This window comes from Cariama cristata, unplaced genomic scaffold, assembly GCF_000690535.1.
Source record: "Cariama cristata isolate BGI_N322 unplaced genomic scaffold, ASM69053v1 scaffold34313, whole genome shotgun sequence".
Classification (NCBI taxonomy): Eukaryota; Metazoa; Chordata; class Aves; order Cariamiformes; family Cariamidae; genus Cariama; species Cariama cristata.
This window is the reverse complement of record NW_009610781.1, coordinates 28,273-48,524: the sequence shown is the minus strand read 5'-3', so window position 1 is coordinate 48,524 and position 20,252 is coordinate 28,273. Positions and strand designations below refer to the sequence as shown.

The 20,252-nt window shown below is 34.5% G+C and overlaps 1 protein-coding gene across 1 annotated transcript in view; it reads left to right on the top strand.

Moving 5' to 3' along the window:
- Positions 1-1,381: 1,381 nt before the first annotated feature.
- Positions 1,382-20,252, top strand: part of PDE3B (phosphodiesterase 3B, cGMP-inhibited) — a gene marked incomplete at its 5' end in the record, with an annotated part of 24,340 nt that continues 5,469 nt past the window's right edge. Inside the window, 11 exons of the mRNA XM_009697989.1 lie at positions 1,382-1,432; positions 2,314-2,562; positions 6,628-6,770; positions 9,830-9,936; positions 12,220-12,430; positions 12,977-13,050; positions 13,575-13,678; positions 14,457-14,591; positions 16,747-16,858; positions 17,611-17,724; positions 20,169-20,246. Of these exons, the coding sequence (XP_009696291.1) occupies positions 1,382-1,432; positions 2,314-2,562; positions 6,628-6,770; positions 9,830-9,936; positions 12,220-12,430; positions 12,977-13,050; positions 13,575-13,678; positions 14,457-14,591; positions 16,747-16,858; positions 17,611-17,724; positions 20,169-20,246 (1,378 nt within the window). The remainder of the gene's footprint in view (positions 1,433-2,313; positions 2,563-6,627; positions 6,771-9,829; positions 9,937-12,219; positions 12,431-12,976; positions 13,051-13,574; positions 13,679-14,456; positions 14,592-16,746; positions 16,859-17,610; positions 17,725-20,168; positions 20,247-20,252) is intronic.

Here is a 20,252-nt window from a genome sequence, read left to right as displayed (position 1 = left end):
AATGCTTGTCACTGACAGGCTAACAGTCATCTCGTATGCTCAGTTAGAAAAAAAAAAAAAAAAAAAAAAGATGGTAGCTAGATTAATCACTTAAAACCCGCCAAAATACAAATTCTTAAATTCTTAATTCTCGATTTAGATCTACTTGCTTTACACAATAGGACTTTCTGATATAGCATAACTTACACCCAGCTTAAGCACATGCTTAATGATAGATCTCTTCACTTTTCATAGCAAGTGGGTGTCATAGCTATTAACTTTAAACATGGTTTAATGGTATCTCTATGAAGATAACAGAAGAGAAAAAGAGCCTTTAAGTGCTGCCCTTGCCGGGGTACTGCTGACACGTCAGCCTGTGTTTCTTTATCGACACTTTCTGCTGGGCAAGTGCCAGCCTGGAACATTGTGTTTTCTCCACGAAAGAGCTGTTAGTCTTAGAAGAACAAAACCAAACATAGTTCTCACCTATAAAAATAAGCAGGAAAAACTTACAGGACTGCAGAATATGAATTACCCAGTGGAGTATTGGCACTTTATTTGTGCTCTGTAGCTACGGAAAGAGGAAAAAAAGGGTTATCTTTAATTTTTTTTTTTTAATTTGTAAATGCATCTTGTGCAAATCAGTTGATTTATCAGAGAATAGTTAGAACCTGTCAAGAAATCACAAAGACTGAACACTTTTGAAACAAAACAGACACCTGAATTTCATTTCTTGTATGCTGTTTTTATTTTTTGTCAGTATAGAAGAAAAATTAAGGGAGTGCTGTTGACGTATTTGAAGCAGATAGTATCTTCGGATTGTGTTGCTGACGTTCTTTTGTGGGTTTGGTGGGTTTGTGAAGTTATTCAGAACATGTAGATTTGTAACCATATTCAAGCAAAACCTAACAAAACTTGCTGCAAGAAAATGCTTTTAAAATTACTGATTTTTACCCTGAGATATTCAGGAGCTTTTTGCCTTTTTTAAAAATAAATGATGTTAATTTAGTACTTTCTGCACTGTATTTACAAAATTGCTACTGTTTGAATGATTCTGGAAAGAAAAATATTATAAAATATATTGGAGGTTTTAGGATAGATTTGCTTTTATAAATTGAGGTGAATAGAAGCAGGAAAGCACTGTCACCAGCTACTTTAGTGTACATGTTAAATGATTTATAAACAATCCAGAAGTATTGAAACAAGGCCATATAATTATTCTGTCATTGAGATACCTTGGTTGCCTGTAATTTCTTCAAACTCTTCTTTAGGACTTTTAATGGGGTAGCATAAACTGAGAAAATGGCCTAAGTTACAGTTATTCCCTTGTTGTTTTTCAACATTAGCATGTCACTTATTACTCTTCTTTTTTTCTTTTTTTTTTTTTTTTTTTTCTTTTCAGATGATACTTTGGGATTGGGATTTGAAGCAGTGGTACAAGCCCTATTACCAGGTCAGTGTATAATGAATCTAATTATTCTTATGTGAAATCTGATTGAGTACAGAGTTCACCGTAAACTGTCAGATATCAGTTTTTCTGTTGATGTTTTATTTGCCTAAATTGTCCTCATACATTTTAGCTCTGTGTAGCAAAGGCTTGATATTTAGCAGTTCTGACCAAGCTGGCAGGGACCTACTTTCTGTAGTGTATAAGAGAACAATCTCAAACCTAACTAAGGTGGGAGTGGGTTTTTTTAAATATCCATTAGCATAAGGTTAGGGAGTTATTCCCCAGCAATGTCACCAAACTCAGGTCTACCAGGTTCTCAGCTTTTTTTCTTGATTCCTTGTTTCTCCCCCTCTCTCTGGTATCAGCAGTTGCATCTAATCAGCTATTGCTGTTCCTGTTCAGAGAATTATGCCAAATGAAAACTAACCACTTTTTTGACAGAATTGTTAGGATTTGTTTCAGTAGAATCAGGGTTAATAAAAGTAATGAGGCTGTGGAAATTGCACCTCTATAAGAGCCTTGTAACAGTTTGGCCACCAAAATTTCTGTTGATATTATTGGAAGAGATAGAATACTAAGTGTAATTATGAGACAAAGTAATGAAGAATTGAGATAAAAAAATTAGCACCAGATCTTTGTTTTAAATAGAGAAAAATAAGATGCAAGCTAATGTTGAATTCCGAAATATTTTTAATTGTGTGAAAAACCTGCAAAAATTGGTGTCTGAATATGTCTATATGTGTATATTTTCTTTAGAAGAAAAATGCATTGGATTTTTTTTTTTATTTTTTAAAATTGCAGTGGATAAGGTGCTTATTTAAAACTTAGAATCCTGTGAAATATTTTGACATATTAATAGTTTGCAACATTTCCATCTATTCTAGAATGCTGGCGGTGGAAATGGAGTTGATCTTTCAGTACTAAACGAGACTCGGAGCATGCTAACAGATCTCCTGACTGACCCATCCCTTCCACCACAAGTGATTTCTTCCCTTCGAAGCATTAATAGCTTGATTGGTGCTTTCTCAGGCACATGCAGGACAAAGGCTAGTCCATTCACACCATTTCATGGTTTCTTCCCCTGTCCTGAAATAGAAGATCTTGCTGAGAAAGGAGATCGAAAGCTGCTCAAGGTCAAATTATTTTAATTTTCATTCATGTCTATGTTGCAATTTTAAAAAAAATTATCAAGGAAAATTCACCTGGGAATAATGCTCCTTTATGTATAGTAGCTTCTTTACTAAGTACCTGTGAACTACGTTTAAGGTCAAAAGAGAGCAGCTGTGAAAACACATTGAATGAATTGTAGATAGGTACTAAAATGCAAATTCAAGTGGTTGATGAGTAGACAGATAAAAGCACTGGTCTGCACTCTGAACGTGTGATTCCTTGAAATAAAAACAGGATTAAAAAAACTAAAAGCAAGTATAAAATGAAGACACTATATTCTCATGATATGGTACAAACAGGGCTGTTCTTGATTCTCCCACGTTCTTAATCTAACAGTCTGCTGTCAGTGTGGCTGTTTCATTGACCTATTTTTCCAAAGAAATTTACTCTTGTGAACATCAAACTAGCCATCAGACAGAAGCAAATCAGCTATGTAAATGGAAAAAAATCTCTTCTTTCTGTGCAGCACAGCACGTTGTGGGCCCAGTGTGTAAATCTACTGTCACTTATCCATTATGATAGTGAAAGCAAGAATGTAGTTACTATGTGACATGTTAAGGAATGTGGTGGAAAACATTCAAATGTAGAAACTCAGCTGCAGTGCACCAGAGCTAATAATTCTAGGGCAGCCTGGTATTGACAGCTTGAGGCTGTTTATTGTGGAGGCTGGTCTGGGACGTCCCTGCCCTGTAGTTGCTTCCATTTCCAGGCGGTGGGTAGCTTGGCCCAAATTGATCAACTTGTGGGCTTAGAGTTTTGGAGCCAGGTAAACTGCCTTGAGCCAGACTGAGCCTGTGAAATGTCTCTTGGGAATGATTGTCAAGACAAATGCTTTTGAGGACAAGCTCAGTGTCTATAGATCACTCTGTGGAAGATCCTGCAGGATCATTGCAGTATGAAATTCCTTGGAATGTCACATGGATATCTGCAGAAATCAGTTGGGTAGGGATCTTATTCATTCAATATATGTTTTTCCTTGTGGATTTTTTTGAAAACTGCTAAGGATTGGTATACCAGTGTGAAAAATATAATTTATGTGAATGTGACAATGTAACATGATTTTTAAAATGTCTTATCTAGCTAATCAGAATTGTTTGAAATGAAAAATATTCATTGCTGAAGACTGCTTATAAAGATTATGTGACTTTGAAAGATTATGTTTTTTCACAGCTATTCTCTTTTCCTCCTCTTGAAAGTAACTCTTCCCTTAAGTTTGAGGTTTTCTCTGTATATTAATTTGCCTGGTGGATAAAATAGTCCTTGTCACTATCATTCAATAAATGTTTGACTTTTGGCTTACCCCTAAACATATACCAAAGATCTACCCCTATGTATGTTGCTGTAAGAAAGAAAAAGATTTATCTTTCTTTCAAAAACCAGGTAAATCAGCACAAACTCCAGATTATGACACACCAAAGAAAATAATAAGAAAGTATTTCTTCAAAATGGGACCTTTCAGACTATATTTTGAAAGGTTCCCATTCTGTCTTTCCCTGACTTGGAATATAAAAGGTCTCCTCCATATTTCAAACAAGTTGTTTCTTTGCTGAGGATTATGTACATCTCTATTTCTCTTTCTTGACTGGCTTCTAAAGTGCATTCAGTTATAATTTGTTTCACTGCTGATGAGGAACTGCCTGTTCTCTCTGGTAGAGAGAGAGGGGGGAAAAAAAAAAAAAAAGAAAAGGAAAGAAGGAAACTGAAACTGTGCTTCAGACCTTGGGCTAGCAATAACTGGTTATCTAATACTAACTCTTCACTCTGAGTTTCTTGGTAGTCAATAACTTGGAAAGTGTAAACTACCCAGTTGGTGCCATTCACTGATCAGTCTCTTTAAATTCCTAAAAAAAGAAAAAAGAAATCTTAATTAGACAAAAAACATCTCAGGGCTGCTCTGCAATAGAGAGACTTTTCACTTCCATCATGGCAGAACCGTCCCCAGATTTCCTAGTGTATGACGGTAGACTGCTTGCCAGATTGGTGGATTTCTGGTGTTATCAACAGTCATGATTTTAAGTTTTCACACTTTAGGCAAGTAAAAGTTGTCTAGACAAGCACATGAGTATCCACATCCCTTGCCTCCTGGCCTTGTTATTGCTGGTAACTGAAAGTCTTTTCATAATAACTTTGATTTCTGACATGGTCTAAATTCTGTTTCCAGAGCAACTTTTCCCCATTGTATAATGATTTCCAGTGACTTTGCTAGCACAGGCTGATCTGGCGTTCCTTAGTCCTTTGCTACCCACGTTTTGTTTATTCTCTGCTTCTTTATCTAGCAGGGGAAAGTTCTGGATATTTGTCATATCCCCAGTGTCCCCTCATTCTTAGAGTAGGCAGGAAGAAGAAAACGTAAGTGCAGGTGGTGGGGCCTTCTTTCCATATTGTGCTAACATGTGCACTTGTTTCGGGGAGTGGACCTTTCTCCTCCAGTGTTGGGGATTTTCAGCTGTGCTCCTCATGTTGTAGAGAGCACGCACGTTAGATTGATGTGGTCCACTGACAGAGAAGTCCATTTTTGCCCGCGAGCACTACCGCTGTACAACAGCATACAGAATACGCTCCTCTGTTTCTCTTTCTGGTAGGGCTTGTTAAGGACTGCTGCATGTTTCTGTGGGCAGTATGGTGGTCTTATTCTGCCTGTCCAATTCCACCTTTCTGGCTGTGACTACAGCTTTGCAGCAAAGCAAACAGAGTCAAGGTACATCCCATATCAAGGACTCAAAACAGTCTGATTTTTCAGGGTAAGAGACTGAATTCTTTTGTGTCAACGCTCTTTCACTTTTTTGAAATATGTAATAGCTTTGTGAGTTAAGTGTGATCTTTGACCACCTGATGAAGCTTAAAATTGCAAAGTCATTATTACTGCCAGACTTTTGGAGTGGTAGTATCTATCCAAGGGTCACCTGTCCTCACACGTGACTCTGCAGACCTTACTCAATACTGCAAATACTGCTTTGGAGTTTTTGTTTCAAACACTTTTTCCTGACATCCTTTTTGCTTTGCAAGGTCTGATTACACACATCTGTATTATGCAGAAGAATATTCTCCCTCCACCCACTCCTCCCTCCACTGAGGATCACCAAATCTAGGGATGAGTTAACAAGTGGATTGCGGACTGAATGCAGATATAGATAGATATATGTGTGTATATATACATATAATTTGTTTAAAATACAATGCATAGTTTATCTGTGCAATGGATGCAGATATACCAGAGCTGGCTTTGCAGTTTCAGTTCAGTGATCATACCCTTTCTATTAGGTAGGTTCTGCTAGTTGTTCTTTAAACATGGATATACTTTTCTGGGGTATTTCAGTAAGGCAGAGCTAGTAAGTCCTGAATTATTTCCATACAGGACTGTTTGAGTGCCATTGCCCTGCTGTGCAGAGGGCTTTGAGTTCAAGTATGACGGTGGTTCCCAGTGTTTGGGCTGCAGTGTGCCTAAGCTACCACAGCCTCCATGCTGGGGGTGGTGAGGGGCCCCGGGAAGCTTCCCGGCTGCTGTGGGGCTGGTATGGAAGCAGAGAGGGAGCCTTGATGGACCAGAACTGACCCTGTGCATTTTGCATCACCCTTTCCACAAGACCCACAATACTCACACTGTCAATATTCAGCGTCTGAGTTATCAAAATCTCAGGCTATCCTGAGAGCTGACTGTGTAGTCATGTGATTGGGATGCGTAAAGAAAGAATCCATAATCCTACAACAACTGACTGTCTCTAGAAGATCTCCATTTTTAAAAGCTCTGAAGAGTTATTGTTGGACAACATGAATTTCAGAGTACAAGTATCTTTACATATTTTAATTTGGGGAAAGCAAAAAAGAGATATGAAAAATAATTGTTCCTAGTGAGCAAAATAATTTGATTGCATCCTTTTTTATTTTCTTGAGCAATAAGAGTGAATGTAAGATACCATACTTACCATTTCACTATAAAAAATGAACAATAGTCTTCACAAACCATAAATAAAATTTTAATGTCTGTTTTTAATTATATAGATTTTAACCATGGTTAAATTACTCAGCAGGGATTAAATAGCAGGAATAACCTGCCAACACCACAGCTGAGAAGAACTTCAGGAGTTTCTGGCATTCCACCTATAGAATCAACATCATCTAGATGGGAACGGAGTAACAGCAAGAGGTCTCATCAGGAATATAACACATCAAGGTAAGCACTTAACCACATTTCAAAGGCAATAATAAATGTACCCTTTCTAAAATGTTCATGTCTGTAACATTGGAAGTTGGCAGCAGAAGTATTTAATGTAGAATCTTGTGAATTAAGTCTCCAAATTCTGCCAGCATAAACTGGAAAATGTTTCAAGTTAATTATGTACTATACTTTGTAACTGTTTGATCTCAAGTAATCAGGTCATTCTGAGGCTGAATGGCATGCTCTGTCATAATAAGTAGGCCTGCATATCAGTTTTAATAGGAAATTAAAAAAAAGTCCATCATACACTATTGCAAGACAAACTAGTTTAACTTCTAAACCTTTACTGACTTCCTCCTCCTTTTTACTTAAAATATGTATCACTTTCCAATTTCCACATACCCCACAATTTGTTTTCTAATTAAAAATATGATATAACGTTTATTATTCCTACAGTCATTAAGCAAGTATCTCTTCTCTACTTGTTAGTCAATATGGTGCAAATAAAGCTTTTATTTCCAGAATTAAGATTACATTTTGAATTAGGATTAAACAAATGTACTTTTTGGTTTTGTTTAATGTTGTATATGAGTGAACTTCACACATTTAGTTTTATTTGAATGTGTCAATGTGCATGGCTTTCCTCAATACTTGTAAGAAAAATACAACAGATGTTTGAAATTGTGTTGCAGTTTAAATCCATAAAAATGTGTGTGGTTTTGCCTTTTTTTATTTTTCCTTTTTTTAAAATGCTTGGTATCTCTTAAAACTGTAGTGGTTTTACATAGGTCATAAGGAAAGTATAATAGACACATTTTTTTTAAAAGAAAATATAAGTTATGCTGATAACTGATAATTACTAGTACTGGATGACAGTTTAAATACCCATGTCCCATGATTTATTTATCAGTATGGTATTTAATTTTAAAGTGAACCATTGAAGTAATTTGGCCTTCATCAGTGGCTTTTTCTCCTTGAGTAAAATATATTCTTGAAGTTTTTACATAGTAAAACTTAATTGTGGTTTGTGCATAAACTATAATTGAAGATGATAGTAGTTGAAAGATTGTCTTTTTATGCTGATTTGGTTATCCCTATTTGAAAGAATCTCCCCAGTCATATCCACTGGAAGTAACCAGAGACCAGAGAAATCGCTTTAAACTTACAAACCGTGGGACTTCAGTTTGAGGTTCAGCACATCTGGTGCAGACGCAGTGTAGTTTTACAGAGGGTTTCCTTACAGCTCCTATGGATCAAAGAACCTACTCGAGCTCACTCAATTAAAAGTAGCAATATGGAAATACCCTCACTCATACTTCATCACTTTAAAATTATCTCTTGACCCTGATGACTAGCACTTCTAGCTAGTCATGTTCCCCATACCTCCTCCTGTCCACCCCCATACAGCCCTAGACCATGTGTTCGGTTATTTATGGTTTGTGTCCTGCCCTTCAGAGTTCTTGCCAACACTGGCACTGTCCCTGTCTCCTTCCATCTTCCAGTGATCGTTCTTATCAGGTTCCCTTTGACTTCTAATCATATCAAAATCCCTCATGGCTGTTTACCTTACAGATACAGTTAGATGAAATAGCTGAACTGGCATAGCTGTTCTGCTGCCAAAAGTGGCAGCCCTGCATTCCTAGAGCACTTTGTGCCATTGGCTCTGGCTCTTGAGTCAGCCGCTTAAATTGTCAGAAAAATAACAGCAATAAAAAGACAGTTTTTCCTGCCTTGGGGAGCTTATTCAGCCCAATGAAGGACCCAGTGAATGTTAGAAGAGAAGCAAGGAGGAGCAGGCTAACAGTAGAAAGGGAGAGTGAAATAGCAAACTGTTCACTAGGAGGAAAGCTTAAAAAAAAATCAAAATACTTTTCTACATACAATGACTGCTTTCAACTGAATTCTAACTGAGTTGAGAAAGATAAGATATTACATAGTGGTACAATAAATTAATATTGCTACAAAATTTGATTTAATGTTCCAGAATTTTTTTCTATCCATCCATCCAGTGTTCAAAGCAACTCTTGAGAGCTGCTTTTTTATTTGCCTGCAAATTCTTGATTTGGTTTCTCAAAGACTAGTTCAAGATGAACTGACCTTGCTTAATATGTAGTCTTCCTGCACTAAATACTGTTGCAGCATTTTTATGTGCTTTAAAAGAACACATGTAAGCTATGATAGCTAAACGGCGTACAAATAGTGAAAAGTTTAATCTATCCCAGTTGTCAACCAAAACGTTTTTGGAAGTTGACTAACATGTCAGCATCAGACTTCAGAGGAATAAAACTGTGTTTATTCTTTAACTCATTTTTTATATTTGTATATTTAAACAAATGATGGGAGATCAAGTATTATTTCTGTATTTGACTTTTGTCTGAAATTTGATTAAACAAGATTAAATCTGTTTTGGCAAATACTGTTTTCCCATATACCGATATGAAATAATTGGTTTTACATTAACTGTTTTCACTTTAAAGTATATGTATACAATTATTTTTAATTGCATCTTGCGTCCAAATATATAATTGGAATTTTAGCATGCAATTTCATGCCTAGTACAGCAGATGGCATAATTCAACAATTGAGTTTAGCTACTGAAGTACAAAATTACTTTATATCAAAAACAGCTTTAGTTTTAAGATGATAATAAATAAAATGATAAATTAAATATGGAAAATTGATTTAAGAAGCAAGCCATGGATTGTCATGGTATTTCCAAAGTAACCAATACTTTAAATGTTGCCAGATATGTTAGAAAATAGTCTGCTTTGTTAAAACATTCAAGAAAAGTAAATACCATGTTAGAAAGTAAAACCTATGGCACATACTTACTGTGTCATTTTAGGACTGCATGAAGTTTTCTGTTGCTTTCACCTAGTACCCAGCAGTTTTTATTCCATATAACTGACATAGATTGTCTAGCTGAGCTTGAATTTGGCTTCTTTTTAGTATTCTCTTTCTTGGATGGTAGTGGACCTGTAACAAAGCAGACTGGCCATTTTATAAGCATTTTATTTAATAAAAATGGAAGACAAGGTAGGAAAGAAAAAAAATTCTTACTGTTTTATTTTCAGCCAAGGATCTCATTCAAATGGGTCTTTTGGTGCAAACTTGCTGACAATACCAAAACAAAGATCATCTTCTATGACATTGACTCATCATATAGGTCCCAGACGAGCAGGTAAGATCATGCAATTTGTATAGCTTAGTGGCAGGATGTCAGGGTAGTAGTTAGTACATCATGTATTACAATTGTTTTTTTTCGTGTAAATGTAGTACTAAAATAACATCAGCATGTTGCATATCTTTAAAAATATTTTATTTTTAATCTACTTCTAAGAATATTCAAAATTACAGTTAACATCAACTTTGTAGAAATCTCAACTGTTCACCTAATGCTATGAGGCTGCAAAATGTTGTGATGTTCAGTATGGTTGGTACTTGTTGAAAATTGCAATGTTCACATACGTTAATTAGGGACTTTTTTTTTAGTAATTATACTTTTTGTAATGGAACAGTGTCACTTAAACACTCCTAAATACCTGATAGCCATCTGAGATGAATATTTAAACAAATGTTGGAATGAGTTGGAGTAGATTTTATTCTAACACTGTCAGTATAATAAGCTAGTAGATATTGTAACAGCAGTGCTGAAATAATGTGTATATCAGTATTTCAGAGATTATAACTGGTCTGCAAATATTAAGTGAAAACTTGAAAACTACTTCTTTTGACATTTCTGCCTATCTATTTTAGAATGATTTAAAAATAACAACCTGTCTAATAATTTTGGTTTATAAAAGTGTAAATATGCAGGTTGGATTGAGAGAGATTAATGCACTTTTTATTATTATTTTTTTTAACCCAAAACCTCACCGCTTTTCTCTGTATTACTTACTGATAGTTTGCTTGTTCACCTCTCACTTTTCTAAACACCAAAAAACATGGAAACTCAGACCAGATCCACACGTAAACACATTGTTGCGCATTCTCAATGGTTCTGTCTTCATAAAAAGCTGGGCTGCCTTCTGCACTTTTCTACTTTGAATCTTATGGAAAATACAGAGCACGATGATATGCGTTAAAACCTGCTGAATGTGTACATGTAAAAAGGATGAAATTAAGTAACCAACATTAGAGTATTAATCTGTTTTAGTTGAGGAAAAGAGTCTTTACAGGTCTTTGCACCAGTGAAGTAATATTTGCTTTCTAAAACATCTGTCTCTGCACCTAGCAATGTGGACTTTGAACAATCTTGTCTTTTTACTGTAACAAAATGTAATTACATACTACTCTTCGGGTGTGTGAGTCAAGTCAGTGTAGCCTGTGACACTGTTGGAAGTGTATCATCTATGCATTCCTTATTTAACAGCAATACTGTATATTCTCTTAGTAATTTGTTATCAGGCACTGTACAGTCATAAAACTTATGATGCAGTTTTTCTTTCATAGTTTGCAGCAGAATAAGTGATTCAGCTTTGGAAAGTCCACAGAATACCTCATTATTTTGCTCATGGGCACTTCATTCTTTTTGATAAAAGTACGTTTACGGTAGCTATAACTTATCATGGGCCCTTGTAGATAACTCGTCTTTTGTGTATTTTCACAAGGGAAATAAATGATGGTTTAGCTTAATGCAAAATTTTGCATTAAATTCATGTTAGGCACAGAATGGCCAAAGTTCAGATTTACCAGCTTGCTTTCCTGGATTTCACAGTCAGAAGCCTGAAGTGAACTAGCTTACTCTTTGAACAGGAACAGGGAATTTCACGGACCTAAGGAAGATAGAGTTGTTTATTGTTGGGGTTTTTTTTAATCTCCAATTACCCATGAGCAAACTGTAGATTTCTTTTTTTCTTCCAATGGTTTTATTAGGCAGATTTAGATAAATTATCATGTCAACAAAAAAAGGTACATCACTGCCAAAAAAGGCCAGTATCTGCCCACTTTAATCCCTTGCTTCAAAAATACGATTACAACATTTTGGGTTTTTACTTTGTTTTTAAAAACGTCTCAAGTATATTTTTTCTTTATTGTAAAACAATGAGGTAAAAGATATTTGTCTAGGTCAGTTACCAATATGGAATTGTTTTTGATGTTTTTTTTCTGGAAAATTTAAAAAATCAATCCTGAATCAGAAAGGAATATGGAAGATTTCAGCTACTGATTAAATTTTGCCAAAGTTAAACCCAAAACCAAACCTTTGAATGCTTTGAATGTTATAACACGTTACATAGTTTGCCCGTTCAGATGTGTAGCCTAGACTGCTACATAGTTGTAGATCTCAAATCTTGGAATAGATCTAGCTACTTTATATGTGTTTAACAGTGTGAACTATAGACCATGCTTTGAAAACCAGCACATTCTTTACAATTTATAAAGGTCCTTGTCATTTAATTTCTGTCTTTCTAAACAGTAATGTTTTTATTGTAATCCGAACCCAATGTAATGTTTGTTTTGGAAGGTGCTTCTCCTGGCCTGAGTCCTCTGGCTTCACCTAGTCATGGATCTGTCTCCAGCGGGGCTTTCAGCAGCTGGTCACCTGTAGAATTTCCTGATACTGCTGATTTTCTTACAAAACCAAGTGTTAATATACATAAGCCTCCAGGATACACATTTAGTTCTCCAGATTTTCAGCAGCAAGTTAAAACACCTGTAGGTTATATGTGTAGCAGGTACTGTAAATTCTGTTACGTTTTTAGTAACTTTCAATTGTATTCTTTTCAATGCATACAAATGAAAAAATATAACAAGACTTGTACATCTACTAATATTGAAAAAAAGGCATAGGATCTCATAATAATGTCATATTATCCAGGGGAGATTAAAGAATGCTGTATGTATGCCATTGATTTGAAATGCCTCATCCTTGAAAGCAGCAGTTACTGTAGAGTAACAATATCTTACAGATTTTTAGAAAAGGATAACTTCCTATTCGGGAACTGAATTCTGTATTTCTAAATACTGTCTAAATAATTAGCTCTACTTTATTAATTCATGGAGGTGAGTCCAGAGGAGGTGACTGTTGATTATTTTCTAAGTACAGGCTAAATCTGTGTGTGCCAAATTCAGGAGAAAACAGTAAGGTCACTCAGTGGAGGAACATTCAAAAGCATGCCCTTTTAAGAAAAGTAATTTGCAGATATTTTTCAGTACAACACAGCAGTAGCAAAAGAAGAAAATTACTGAATGTTGTAAATATTTTTCATGTATTCTGTAAGCTGTGGACGTCAGACACTCAAGCCTGTTCCAACACCAGAACCAGAATTTGTGGAATATAGAGACAGAAACTCAGGTGGGATTTCAAAATAGACATTTGGTATTAACTTGCGCTTTTTTTTTTTTTTAAGTCAATTAAATTAAAATTTTTGTATTTCTACATAAGTTTTTTCCTATACCTTAAGTAACTCATATGCATATATTTTATTTTAGGTTTTGACTTAAGATAATCAAGACAATCTAAAATATTATATGCTTCAGAGTAAAGATTTTATAATAGGCTTCCTTCCACTCATAGCTTTATAGTTCTGTACTCCATATATCAACAAGGTCTCTGCCATCTCAGCTAAACTAATCACTGAACCAATATTTGCAAGTAAAAAGTTATGCTTCTAGCTTTTCTTAATCTTCAAATAGGTTTTGTCTAATAAATTTTGTCCTTTACAACTTTTTTGTTGTTAAATTCTTAAATAAGAATGGGTTAGAAACAAGCTATTATATTTCTGTAAAAAATTGGTATGATCAGTTCAAGAATTATTAGACAGTAGTAATTTACAAATAAATTATTGATATAGTATTTATGTGTGCATTTTCTTTAAGGTGAAATTGGAAGTGCTAGTGTTTCAAAAGAACCTTTCCACCATACAGAGAAGAAAAAAGATGAAAGGAAGGAAATGATCAATCAAACACAAAATAATCTGCTTGTAAGCCTGTAATTGCAAAAAAAACTTGCAATAACTTTTATCAATACAGTATTTCTTTATAATTTCTAATGTGCTCTAAAGAGGTCTTTCTGTATTGCTAAGAACTCCAATTTCTGAAGGGAAATGGTGCATCATTGAAATTCAGATTTTCATTTAACAATTGTGTATTTCGAGCTTGCTTAAGTTTCACTAGCAAACGACAAGAAAGCTGGTGATTGTATTAATTTTTTGTTGATCAAAATTAATTTGTGTAGATTTAGTGTTGATAATATAATCAAGCACTGATTGACTAGTATTTTCTCTTGGGAGTTTATGAAAGATGTGGCGGTGAGACTTACAGATGAATGTTCATACAGTGCAGCACATTGGAACTGCAGGGAGACAAATGATTTAAGCTTTATTAACATTTTGGGTTTATATGTCAGGTTTTTTAAGGCTTGTTCAACTAATGAACTGTTAAAGCTTAGCAAATGTTTTGTTAGCCTATACGTATTTTTGCTTTGTTTTGTTAATTCATATTGTTTAAAAAGAAATAAGAATGAAAATTTAGTACCATTTCAGAAAGCCCTGGAATCTGCTGCCGCAAAATATGAAAAGTCAAGCGCTTAACTGTGCTATTTGTAATATTGATTTATGATTTTCTCGTAGCTGTAGTTACAGCACCATTCAGTAAGTTCAATAATGATTTATCATTTTCATGGCTTTTTTTGCCAACACAACTGACAAATTAGTTTTCATAGTTATTTTAGAGATGATAAAGTATCTTACTCTCATACAGGTGGAGGAGAGTCCTACATTAGAAACAATGTTATTAGACCATGATTCACTAATGGAGAAGATGAACAATTGGAATTTCCAAATTTTTGACCTTGTACAAGAAATGGGAGACCAGTCTGGAAGGATCCTTAGCCAGGTTGGTTGTCTTTTATTGTATAAGGGAGGGTGTGTAAAGCTGTCATGCTTATATATCTTATTTAAACTGTAAAGAAGTTTTGCAGTCAACATATATATGAATGCTACCTTCAAAAGTAGAAATATAATTTCTCGTGTAGTCCATCTCATTGTAAACCATAAAAAGTGAATTATCTATAAACAACTTGCTCCAAAATCTCTGAATTTTATTGTTAGTGCAAAAATAGGTTAGATTCACACTTACTAGGTTTTGTAGTAATATGACATTTCCTATGAAAAATTGTCTCCTGCTTTCAGAATTACTACCTTGTTTGTCAACCATTTCTTTTTTCTTTATTTCAGTAAAATATTTCTGCCAGAGCTACACCTGTGGGGGAAGAGAAGTGATCTTTTAGGCAGTCTTTTGCCTCTTGATCCTACAAACAATGGGATTTTTTTTCCATGCTGCTTTCTGCATGTAGTATCCCTTTTATCTCTTTCTGACTTACTACTAAGCTCTTTCGTGCAGTTTCATGTTGTTCTGAAGCCGATCTACTGGCAGGTGCAAAAGTATGATCCTGTTTCCTCTTCTCCAGCCTCTCCCATTCATCATTGCCATCTGGAAGCTTCTGTCTCTTTCTTTATAGTGGATTTAGCAACCATGGAGCTATAGTGTGAGCTGGATTTGCTTCTGATCTGACCACAAAATACTTTTATTGCCAGTATCTTAGTTTCCTACCCTGGAGTAGAATGCATGTTGCTCTTGTTTGAAGGTAGTGTTAGGAACAATCATGTGGAGGGAAGGAAACAGGTTACAAGCACTCAGGTGCAACTGGAACCATAGGCCTGCACCTGTACTGAAGATGGGGGAAAAACAATGAGGATAATTTAATTTTTCTCATTAAACACTGTCTTTTCTTTCATAATACACAATTTTCTGGGTATTGCTTTAAATCTTCAATTAGTCTTGCTCAATCAAATGTTTTCACGTCTTCCGTCACCTCAGTTAGTGACAACTGTTAATGTACAGGCTAGAATGCCACAATCCACTTTTGAGTGGTGTTTTTACGGTAGTATACTAGTACTCTGTGATCCACATTAGTTTGCATTTCATTTATGTGCGATCTAGGGGAGAGTTCAAACCTCTAAGTATTTAAGTGTGGAGGTTTTTACTTAACTCTAACAGAATTTCTGTATCAGTTCTTCCTGATATTGTATGTATGTGTACTACTTGTCCTTCTCCTCCTCTTGCCTCAGTCCTTGTCTGCTGTGCTGTAAGCATCTGATACATATCTTACTGAAGAGCCAATTAAAAACTGTATTTTACCATCATCAGTTGTAAGGTTCTCAGATTGGGTGTGGGTAAGGGGAATGGTTGGGACAGGTGGAAGGAGGGATGTCCCCTCATTTTGCGCTCATGTTCCTTTGAGCACCTCCCACACTTCAGAACTTATTCTTTCTCTCAAATGTCTGGGAAAGAAGTGACAAAAATGAGTAGCAGTGACTTGTTTTGAAAAGCTTTCTCAATATTTGCAGTCTTGAGGGGATTAGGTCTTTGTAATCACCAAGTTCTACTTGTAAACAGTAAAATATTTGCATAGTATATACATGTGTGGGTGTTCTGAGTACATTTTTGAAATATTTTTTCATTTATCAGCTAGCTTTGTTAACAATACCCAAGATAAGTCATAATGAATAAAAGAAATAGAATTTCTTTGCCAAAGTCTCAAAAATAAATACAATGTTGTTGGTTTTTTTTATATTAATGGCTCTGCTACTATCATTAATTAATTTGATATTTTGAATAATAAATAAGAATATAGATTTCTTCTTTTTAGGTCACTAATGGAATAAAGCATGAGTTCTTTAACATTATGAAAATTTTGGAGAATATTAATAAAAATAATCAGTTGTGCATAGAATTTATCAGTAAAGAAATAAAAGCTTTTACTAATCTGCATTTGAAAGGATTATAAAAATCCACGTTTTTGTGCTAAAAAAGTCATTAAACATATCTCTATCACAATAGCCTTTCAGATAATCTTTAATGGAATTTCAGTAATTTCCATCTCTATCAGCAAGTAAAATTTTAAAAACAGGAATATTTTTAAAGTTGAAAAAGCAGAATATGCTTCGGTATATTTTTCAGACTAAAATTCATTTTAATATGTATTTAGGTAACTTACACCTTGTTTCAAGACACTGGTTTGTTTGAAATTTTCAAAATCCCAACTCAAGAATTTATGAATTACTTCTGTGCACTAGAAAATGGTTACCGAGATATTCCATGTAAGTACAATCCATAATGTTTTTCTTTTATATGAGTATGTCTCCTTTAGTATGTGTGTTAGTTTAATGTTTAATACAGAGATGCACAATGTCTGAACTTAGTATATTTTTAATTAATACATTTGTCAAAATTTGGAACTGATTTAACAAATTGCAGCAAAAAATTAGTGGACTCCAAAACTGAATTTGTTAATATGTAGGTTGAATATAAAAGAATTTGAATGAGTAGTTGATTCAAACATACTAGAAGTCAATGAGAGAATATTTGTTGATTTAACAGAAATTTGGTTTAGGCCCGTAATAGAATAATAAGAAAATATAGAATTTTGACAGTAATTATTCAGCTCACTGTTTAGGGCAGCCAAATTTATCGGAAAACAAAACAAAAACCACCCCACCTACTGCCCACACCCCCCTATGTCCCAGATGTTTGCACCAACCCAGGTGCTCATAGGTATCAGTTTGGAAGCAATGCTAGTGGCTCACCATCACTGATTTAAAAGGCTACTTAATCCTTTCCTGACTCTCAGGTAGGATGAAGTATGCTTAGAGGATGTCTGATGTTTATCTAACTTGTTTCTTAAAAATGTTCAATGATATAGCCTTCACTAACAATTTAAATTCAATTTTTCCTTTATATTTAATCAAAATCTCCCTTATAGTAAATTTGGTATATTACATTTTTTTTCTTTTTATTCCTTTTTGATTATATTTAAGATATAATTTTTGATTATATTTTGATAATTTTTCAGATCACAATCGTATACACGCCACAGATGTCCTTCATGCAGTATGGTATCTGACAACACGGCCCATTCCTGGATTTCAGCAAATTCATAATGAGCTTATAATGGAAAGTGATATGGGTATGTATTCACATAGGTGTTTTTTTTTTTCTTTTGGTGTAAGAATGTTTTAATGAAACTACAACAGGTAAAACAAATCACTCTGGAAGAAAATATCTAATTGTTCTTATCACTCAGATTTTTTTGGGGGGTATTTTAATATAAGGCAGTAGAAATATCACAATGTTAGTACACACCATTCAGAAATATCATGCAATAGATTTTTAGAAAAATTATTAGATTAATAGTGGTTAGTTTGTTAGCCAAGAATACAGGTTCACTTAATAAATTTTCTGTGCTGAATGAAACCTCTGTATACTGCTACAGTCAGCATATTTTTAGCATTTGAAATACGCTAGACTAATATTTCTTAACTTTATTGGGAAATCAAATAGACCAAAAAAAAACCCCAAAGTCAAAGTATTTAACTTAATTGAAAAGTTCTCCTTAATGGTTTTACTGTAAAAATGAGTATTTCAGAAATCTGTATTAGATATCACATGCAGACATTCAGGCATTGAAGTGAGTACCCTAACAAAAACTGCATAAGAGCATCCCTGAAAGAGAAATAAAGTCTTCAAATTTAAATTTTGTATGACATTAGTTCTAATAAAGCTTGCTTTTGTGTTGTCTGTGACTTCATGGAGTTAACTTTTAAATTTAGATTTGTAGTTTTTACTAAAATATATACTGTAAGTAAAGCATAATTATTCTAAATGTACACTTTTATACTAAAATGTATGTATCTAAGAAAAAATTAGGAAAACAAGCACTCTAAGAACTCTGTTTTATATGTGCAGTAAAAAAAGACAAGGTACAACTTATGTGACTTTTAAAGGGCTGTCATTTTAAGAAGTGATCTGTGAACTGTACAGAACATCATATAATATTATGTTACTTCTTCCTTACTAATTAGTCTTTCTGCTGTCACCTTTCTCCTTTTTCCAAGTTTGTCCATATCCACTGATTGCATCCTATTGCATTTTCTTTCTTGTAAGTGTTAAAAGGGTTGGGTCTGGAGACTTGACTAGAGGAAAGAAAAATTATAAAAATCCTTTTGTTTCCCTTTACAAAAAAGTAAAATGAAAGTAAGAAATTAGGGTCTTATTGCTTTGGAACATATCCAGTATAAATGTTACTAGTATTTTTAATCCTTCGTTATCATATTAGGGCAAAAGAGCCCCTTTTATTATGCAGTGATGAGATAATTACCATTGCTTTTTTTTTTTCTTTTTAAAGTACTGACTTTGTCCAGGGGAAAGAGGAGAATAAAACCGTGAATCTCCTTATCATACAAATATTTCTAACTTAATGGCTTTAGTTCCTTTTGCAGTAGTTTCCACTGTTCCCTGAGCTTTTCCTATAGGTCTGCAAGTTTGAGAAACGGGCAAATTACTGAAATACTAAGGGAGATGCTTATTGATCCTTTCTTGGCCTTATTGAGGTTGGAGAGAAGCTGTAGAATACTCTTTTAGTGCTGTCATTTTAAGAAGGGAATGAAATTCCAGGTCTGCATAACAGCAGGAGGTCTTTAGCAGCATGACAGTATGGGGAAGGCAAAGGAGTGACAGAGACCTTAACAGTAATGTGTAACCATTGGTATCCATGTGAATTTTCCAAGATCTGTAGTTTGGACTCCGAGATGTACGTTTTTGCTAGTTTTTCCCCTTCTCTTCATTCCCTCCCACGGAACAAATACTTAGAAGTACATTTTAATAATTGAAAGCTTAGATTGTTATGGTTGCTTTCTAATCTAAATGACAACTCTGCTGCAATCAAGAGAAACAGACTAGATGGCCAGTGTCCCTCGTTCCACTAGATTGCCTCCTGTGAAGTCTACGTTTCTTTTTCTAAAATTGCGTGGCAAGAGTGAGCTCTGACTGTAGTGAATTAAAAATATTTAATTTTCCTGACTATGACTGTTAAGCTTTTCTGAAAGTCTCCTTCATTTGTGTGAGTGATAGTTATCCCTCAGCATTGTAATGGGAAATCTTGTCTGAAAAAATGGATCCTGAGGTATATCTGTATGTAGCACTAAGTAAGAATTGGTTTTAGAACAGGACCATTATGCTTCCTGGTTTTGGGACACTTCTTACAGGCTCCACGATGTCCTGTAGGATTTTGCTCTCCTTGTGTAATGTCATGAAACAGCTGAAGCTTTTTATGTGTTTGTAAAACTGCAATTACCCTTTTGGACAACCCCTGTGGCCACGACAAATTTACAACTTACTGGCATTTCAACTTTTCTTCAGAATTGCTGGTTTATCTATAAACAACAGTATGACTTTTTTTTTTTTAAAGTATAAGTCTGTCTTTGTCAATTATTGAGCTCCACAATTATAAGGATGACTATATTAAGATTCTATTCACAATAGTATCAGGCTGAGTAATTTAAAATGTATTAAAAATATGAATGGAATAATGTTCTAAAAAATATTTTTATTTTGTATTTTTAATTTTCTTAGATGAAGCCAGTGGTATTGCCCCAGTTCAAATCAGCTATATTTCTTCAAAAAGCTGTTCTATCGCTGATGACAGTTATGGTTGTC